The sequence below is a fragment of the Cebus imitator genome, unplaced genomic scaffold (assembly GCF_001604975.1).
Source record: "Cebus imitator isolate Cc_AM_T3 unplaced genomic scaffold, Cebus_imitator-1.0 Scaffold30, whole genome shotgun sequence".
In the NCBI taxonomy this organism is placed as follows: Eukaryota; Metazoa; Chordata; class Mammalia; order Primates; family Cebidae; genus Cebus; species Cebus imitator.
This window is the reverse complement of record NW_016107345.1, coordinates 556,642-564,879: the sequence shown is the minus strand read 5'-3', so window position 1 is coordinate 564,879 and position 8,238 is coordinate 556,642. Positions and strand designations below refer to the sequence as shown.

The window sequence follows — 8,238 nt, the reverse complement described above, 5'->3', positions numbered from 1 at the left end:
CAGGAGGCTGAGGCAGGAGAATTGCCTGAACCCAGGAGGCGGAGGTTGCGGTGAGCCGAGATAGCGCCATTGCACTCCAGCCTGGGTAACATGAGTGAAACTCCGTCTCAAAAAAAAAAAAGGGTCAAGAACTGGGTCCTGAAATACTCCAACCTTCAGAATGAGGGGAAAAAATAAGAAGATGCCAAAGACAGACTGGGAGAGTGAAAGATCTTGGATGCAAGGGAGTAAATGTTAAAAGGAGAGAGTAATTGACTGTGTCAAATGTTGCTCATAGCTCATAAGGACTGAGACTTAACCACTGGATATAATAACATAGGGGTCATTGGTGACCTTAGTAAGAGGGCTTATAGATTACTGGCACAGACAGGAGTCTGGTTAGAATGGGCTCAAAAGAGCATGGGAGAAAGGAAATTGGAGAATGCAAGTATTGTTGACTAACTCAAGAGTTTTGGTATATAAGGAAAATGGTGTAGAAACTGGAGGGGTTTAAGTCAAGAGTTTCTGTTTAACACAGAATAGGCTTCTTCTCAAATTATATGTTGAAGATATTGATTTAGTAGTTAAAATTTGATGAGATACCTAAAATGTGAAATAATCCAGGACAGAGACATAATTATTAAAGTTCTTGAGAAGGCAAGATGAGATTAAATCAACTGCACAAGTGGAATGGGTGGCCTTTGCTAGGAGCACGAACAATTTAAGAGAACAGGAAAGAAGATGTGGCACGAGCCACCATTCCTGGCTTCACTTAGTACTTAAAAAAAAAAAAAAAAATTCCTAAATAGAAATCTATATTTTCTGATTACTCCTAAAATGAAATAATTTACCAGCACTAAAGGAATTGTACGTAGTGTTTCGATGGGTCGGGGAGAGCTTTCTGAGAATCCCTGAAATCACAAGAAAACATGAGTTCTAAAGGCGCGCCATCTTTGAAATTCTATTACTATTTTTTGTATCATTTTTCCGAGTAAGTTATACTGATCATCCTGCCCCCTAGGGGCCCGTAAGAGTATTTCCACAGCGTGACCTACCAACTACCGTCACGACTATTGGACAGCACAGATACCTCCGCCTCTAGGGAGGGTCCTCCAGGGGGCAGAGCAGTGAGTGACATTTTGCGACTTCCAGAACGCTGCCGTCATTTACAACACACTTGGTTTTGCAGTGCGCATCCGGGTCTGCGCCAGGAAGTCCCAAGATTCCAACGCGCGAAGCCAAGCCCGGGGGCCGGCGAGACATCCCCAAGCAGCACGGACTGCGGTCTCCGGGACGCGCCCCTGGAGATCCGAGGACTCGCCCCACGTAGCGTGATCCTGCGCCCAGTTCTCCTCAACCCGCCTCGCCTACCACCGACACCTGTTACCTCAAAGAGGACTTCACGGCCCGGTCCCCACGCTCTCTGCTAGGCCCAAGAGCGCCGTCCGCAGCGCCGTCGAGGTGATGGGCAGCCGACCCCGCAGCCCCAGCGCCTGCCCTGCGCCCTGGTGGGAACAGCAGCCAGGAGGCCCCGGCCCTGCCAAGCGCCGCCGACTGGAGGAGCCAGCGGCCCCCGAACCCCGCGTGGCGCCCATCCTGGAAGACCCGGCGGGGACTTCAGCCGTGGACGCGCCCATCTTCGTGGTGGTCCTGGCCGCGGGCTGTGCCCTGAAGGTGTCCCGGGACGATGTCGACCTGGTGCTGGAGCCTGCGCCCACGTCGATCATACGAGTGTCTCTCGGTGGACACACCCTCTTCCTGATCTCCGAGGTCTTCCTGAGCTCCGTCGACGAACGCTTAGTAGAGCAGGGCGACTTGTCTGCCTTCCTAGAAACGAACGTTTTCCTGGGCGCTCTCGGGGAGGACGTCGTCGTCGAGCAGGAATTCTGCGCGTCTGTCCCAGAGGTCGCCGCCCAGGAGGAGGTCTACGAGGAGGACGCGGACCCCGAGTTACTGGAGCTCTGGATGGACTCCCCAGCTGGCTCGGCCACTGGGCTTTACTCCTCCATTATAAGTATGTTCAGCCCCTACACCAGTTCAGAGAGACGCTCTCCATGCCCCATCTTCGACCAGCAATTCCACCTTCTGGAGCCTGTCCCCAGCTCACCTCTCCAACCTCTACCTCCTTCTCCGAGTCCAGGTCCCCACGCGCGCCCGGAGCTCCCAGAGCGCCCTCAGTGCAAGGCCCGGAGGCGCCTGTTCCAGGAATGAACCCCCACTCCCACGTACACACAACAACTATGGCCGCCCTGCTGGCGGCCCTCTGGGATTGCCATAATCTCTCACATTGAGTATCCAACAAACTGGAAGTTGGGCACTGCATGTGCGGACAATGGCTTTTTCGCTGCACACTACGGATAGTAGGAGATGAAGACGTCAGGAAGTAAAGACAAATTCTAGATATTGTCTTTAAATAGAAAATCTGCCCAAAGATACCAGAAAATGTGTCTTCAGATTTCTGGGCTTCTTTACAAGGTCATAATCAGATCCCTTCATTCTCCCTCATTTTGTATCAGATGTTTCTCTCAAACTCCAGTCTTTGTCCAGCATCATACTGCCACTCCCGTTTCTCCCAAAACCAAGAAATCATCACATTTCTTACATTGTTGGTTACCTTGTATTTTTTCCCATGAATCTAGGCAGACTTAGCCATGGCTTTTCTCAGTTTTTCCAACTGCTATCCCAGAAAACTGCCAAATAGTGTGCTTACTATACAAGACTGTAAGCCGCTTCTTCCTAGGAACCCCTTATCCTGCTGAAGTTCTCTTCCAGCCTTTACTTCTAATTCTAAATGAAAATTTGTGTTGAATTTTATCAGATGTTTTCAGCATGCATTGTGTTATGTATTTTTTTAATTTGTTAATCTGTTGATTTCACCCAATGGAAAGTGTTTGCATTCCTGCTATTCCACATTATTTTATACCGTTTAAAATCCACCCTAAGTTTTTTCTCATGTAAACCAAACTTCTAACTTTTAAAATGTTAATGTATTACTGTATTTGCCTCATATTTTATATAGGAAATAAAATATTACTGATAGAGCTGACATCAACAAGCTGGTTTTATTTAAAAACATCAATAACTACTCAGATTTACCACCATGCCTTACCAATTATTTTCTTTTTATTCTTACACTCCATTCCCTCATTCTAGCTTCAGTGTTCTTTTTGCTGAAGAATATCCTTTAATATTTCTTTCCACTGTGTCTTATATGTGATCAACTACCTTGCTTCTGTAAGTCTGAGCATGTTTTTGTGTGATAAACTTTCTTAGAATTGTATGTCTGTAAATGTTTAATTATACATTCATTCTTAATTTTAAAAATGATATTTAACTACAGTACTTTAAAGATATTAGCCTGTTGTTTTGCCATTTTTTTGTTGTTGCAGGATGCCTTCTGTCAATCAAGTTGTTACTCCTTTTATATGTGATTTGGCTGTTCGTGTGTGTGTGTGTGTGTGTGTAGAGAGATAGTTTGTTTTTGAGACAGGGTTCACTCTGTCGCCCAAGCTGGAGTGCAGTGGTGCGATCATGGCTCACTGCAGCCTCAACATCCCAGGCTCGAGTGTATTTTTTTTATAGACAGTGTTTCACCATGTTGCCCAGGCAAGTCTGGAACTCCTGGGCTCAAGTGATCCACCCACCTTGACCTCCTAAAGTGCTGGGATTACAGATGTGAGCCACCACATCTGGCCAATTTTAGTATATTTTTAAAATGTTGATTTGCCTTTGGTGTTCTACAGTTTACTATAATGTGTCTAGGGGTAGACTATATTTTCATTTAGCTTGACAGAATTTAGTTAACTATCAATACTGAAAATTATTTCTTGCCTGAAATACCACAAAATCTTAGGTTCCATCTCTTGGAATATCCCCTAGATCCCCATGTTAGAAATCCAATCAGAGGGGAGGCCGAAGTGGGTGGATCACCTGAGGTCAGGAGTTCAAGACCAGCCTGGCCAACATGGCCAAACCCTATGTCACCAAAAATACAAAAATTATCCTGGCATGGTAGCACGTGCCTTAATCCCAGCTACTTGGGAGGCCGAGGCAGGAGAATCGCTTGAACTCAGGAGGTGAAGGTTGCAGTGAGCTGAGATCATGCCACTGTACTATAGCCTGAGTGACAGATCGAGACCCTGTCCCAAAAAGAGAAAAGAAACAAGAAATCCAATTAGGTATATAATGGCACTGCTCAATCAATCTCCCCTGGCTCATAACATCTTAATACCTTAATATCATATGTGTATGTGTGTAAGTATGTGTACACCTTATCAATTCCAACTTCCTGTATTTTTTTTTTCTTTTGAGTGAAATCTCACTTTGTCACCCAGACTGGAGTGCAGTGACCCAATTTTGGCTCACTACAACCTCTGCCTCCTGGGTTCAAACAATTCTCCTCCCTCAGCCTCCCAAGTAGCTGGGATTACAGGCACTCACCACTATGCCCAGCTACTTTTTTGTATTTTTGGTAGAGATGGGGGTTTGCCATGTTGGCCAGGCTTGTCTCAAACTCCTGACCTCAAGTGATCCACCCACCTTGGCCTCCAAAAGATCTGGGATTACAAGCAGCCACCATGCCCGGCCCCAACCTCCTTTATTCTTTAATCCAATTAACTACTCTGGTCAACTGCCTCCAATATTCCATTTGTTTTTTGTTTTGTTTTGTGTTATTCTGTTTATACTTCTATAAGAAAGTTTTCATTCCAAAGAATTTTTTTTCAGGATTTTTTTCAAGATTTTTACTTCCTTTTTGCTTCAAAACTTTTCCACTTGGTATCATAAACTTCTAGTTTGTTCATGGAAGGTATTCCACCATTTATGTGTTCAAAATTTTTTAACTATAATAGCTAAATTGATTCAATTTCCCCACAGGTAAAATATCTCATTGTTTGTTTCTAATCACATTAGATTGCCTCCCGTTTAGTAATTTTCATTAGTGGGCACACTCTGGGTGGGAATTCATCTTCTGCATCCCATGTTTATAATCTTTATAGTTTCCACTTCCTAGTCTTCTCAGGACCACAACTCAGAACTAGGGCTTTAGAACTCTTGTAACCTGTCTTTCTCAAAAGTCACAGGTCTAATCAATTACACAGGGGCTCATTCCAATTTTCAATTTGTCTTTCCTTGACCAACTACAGGAACAACCATGAAACAGTGGTTAGTGCTTCTTCAACCTTTGAACATTGGCAGTGAGTCAAATTTTAGCCCCCGAAAGGAACAGAAATTGCCATTATATAGTTTAGTCCCAATACCATGAATCATCAAAATATCAGCTGCTCAGAGATTGGGTTTTCTACTTCATTTCTGATCCCTGGAAGCCTATATACTTCTTTTGAAAGTAGATGTCTATAGGTAATACGGTTTAATATTTCCTAGCAATGCTCTCTGCCTTCAGTAGATGGAATTCCCCTATATTACCATCTTGCCCATAATTACCACCACAACTCAATCATCTCTCCAGCCTCTCCCTATAACAAAGTAGTTAATCAGTCACAAGTCCCAGCCTAATTAGCTGGTCATTCTGAAGAGGGACAGTGGCCCTGTTTCCAAAACTGTGTGTTCTATTGCAAGAGAATGATACACTACACTAGAAATAACAAAGGACATCCCCAAAACAACACTCTTGAAAGTGATGGAAAAAATTATTTTAATATTTTTAAAGGAATAGTACAGCTTATAAAAATGTAGGAGAAATTCTCCAAAGCCGAAAATAACAACAAATCACGAATCCAGAGACATATAGTTCAGTGAGTCCAGTGAGAGCTAAAGCAAAAATTACCTTGAGAGTACTTAACAATCCATGGTTACCTAGAGTTTTAGTTTAAATCGCCCATTTATGGGGAAAAGAAAATGCAGTGGTCACACGGTCCTGAGAAACATGATACTAGCCTTCCAAAACATGATACCTTCAGTGGGTAAGCTAATAAAAAATATTTTTTTAAAAAAACTCAATACAAAATGAGATGGAACTAAAATTTATTTATCAGTCTTGGCTCCAAGTAGAATAAAACACAAACTGCTTTAGGGGGAAAGGCTGATTTTAGTTTAAGAAGTTCCTTAATAGATGGTGAACCTGGCAAAAATTAAATTCTCTCCTCACATTATCTGAAAAGAATATACCTTATACCCAGGGTTAAGTACCTTCTTGGAGATATCATAAAGGGATTCTAAGCTCGTAGTCCTAAATCAAAGAACACAGATGGAGAAAGGTAGTAAGTAGTAAGAAATGCCATGTACTGAGAATTTTGTTATTTCAATCTGGAATATGGGGGATGAACAGATTCCCACCATGAACGAGTGTAAAAGGCATGAATATATTAATCTTTATGATCCTATGGCAGACACAGGTAGCAAGGCTTTCAGTGCCCAAGAGAGGAAAAAAACAAGGATATTTCTAAGAACATACATAGTTCTGGGAATAGTATAGTGCCCTCATTAAGAAAGCATAACAACTTTCAAAAATGATAAATAAAAATAAATGCACATTTAAGATTATTGTAATAAGTCTAAAAACACCAGAGCCAAAGATTTTTTGATATGTAAAAAGAGAAGGCAACTTCAATGACAAGGGAGTTAGACAACTGGCTTCTCAGCAGCAAAAATGAATCCAGAAGACAGTGGAATAATGGTAGCAAAGTACTGGTTGGAAACAACTGTTTTTACTTGGAATTTTTCAATTAATAATGCCATATTTTAAAAATTAGCAAAAGAGGGGTGGATCCAAGACGGACGTTTAGGAACAGCTCAGGATTGCAGCTCCCTGTGAAAGCACAGAGGGTGAGTGGACGCTGCATTTTTATTGCCCATAGACTAGGAAATTCCCAGATGGAGGAGCTCCACGGGTCACCAGCGCGGCTGTCTTGGCCAGCGCGGCTGTGTCGGCTGGCACCGCTGCTTTGCCCCGGGCTGCTGCTTTGTCAGCGCCCCGGAGCAATGGTTCTCTGTACAAAATACACTGGTCCGGGTACCCATTTGGCTGGCGATTGGAGCCATGGGAAGTCGCCCATTCATCTGTTTGAAAAGAGGACTGAACAGGGAACCAGGACAGTAGATTCTAGGGCAAAAAAAAGCTCCACGAATCTCAGTGCCGCTGTTTAAGCCAGTGCAGCGAGTTGCCGCAGGGGAAAACACACAGATCCCGGCACCTCTTCAACAGGCGACTGGAACACCAACTTGAAAAAAAAAAAAAGGCTCCGAGGCAGGGAGCCAGGCAATCAGGCTCAGCTGGTCCCACCCTCACAAAAGAACAGCAATCAGAAACTCTCTGAATTGAGAGTTTCACAGCAAGCACAGCTGAACCTGGGATGGTCCAGCTCTGTGGGGGAGGGGTGTCCGCCATTACCGAGGCACTCCAACACTACAGAGGTAGTCAGCCAATGCTGAGGCAGCCCACCGTCACCAAGGCAACCCACCATTGCTGAGGCAGCCCGCCATTGCCAAGGCAACCCACCACTACAGAGAGAGTCCGACAGAGGTGGGCCACCAATGCTGAGACAGTTCTAACTACACCCATACAAACAGGAATGCAGGGAAGTTCACTCGGCAGCTGGGCGGAGCCCACAGCAGCTCAGCAAAGCCTCTACAGGCAGACAGTGACTAGGCTGCCTCCTTGCTGGACAGGGTAGCTATGAAGGAAAAAAAAAGAAGGCAGCAGCATAATGGAAACTCATAAATAAAGCCCTAAATCCCTGGGACAGAGCACCTAGGAACAAAAAGCGGTTTATGAGTTCTGCTGCAGCAGACCTAAACATACCTGCCCAGCAGCTCTGAAAGAACAACAGAGCTCACAGATCAGCATTTGAGCTCCTATAAAGAAGAGGCTGTCTCCTCAAGCAGCTCCCTGACCCCTGTATATCCAAAGAGCCACCTCATAAAGGAGAGATCAGACTGACACTTGGCGGTTATCCTTCTGGGACAAAGATAGCAGAAGAAGAAAACGGGTAACAACCCTTACTGTTCTGCAGCTGCTGCAGGTGATCCCCAGGCAAGCAGGGCCTGGAGTGCACCTCAGCAGACCTACAGCAGAGGGACCAGACTGTTAGAAGGAAAACTAAGAAACTGAAATAACCTCATCATCAACAAACAGAACATCCACTCAGACACCCAATCTGAAAGCCAGCAACCACAAAGATGACAGGTGGCTAAATCCATAAAGATGGGAAGAAACCAGCGCAAAAAGGATGAAAACACCCGAAACCAGAACACCTCTCCTCCTACAAGGGATCACAACTCCTCACCAGCAAGGGAACAAGG

At 44.5% G+C, this 8,238-nt stretch overlaps 1 protein-coding gene across 1 annotated transcript; it reads left to right on the top strand.

Annotated features, from left to right (window-relative positions):
• The first annotated feature begins 1,185 nt into the window (after positions 1-1,185).
• On the top strand, positions 1,186-3,018 carry LOC108300794 (proline-rich protein 23C-like). The gene has a single exon (XM_017523703.1). The coding sequence runs from the start codon at positions 1,444-1,446 to the stop codon at positions 2,188-2,190; it is 747 nt and encodes a 248-aa protein (XP_017379192.1). The 5' UTR covers positions 1,186-1,443; the 3' UTR covers positions 2,191-3,018.
• Positions 3,019-8,238: the final 5,220 nt, after the last annotated feature.

Coding starts and splice junctions, on each gene's coding strand:
- LOC108300794 (XM_017523703.1), top strand. CDS start 1,444: ATGGGCAGCCGACCCCGCAGCCCCAGCGCCTGCCCTGCGCCCTGGTGG.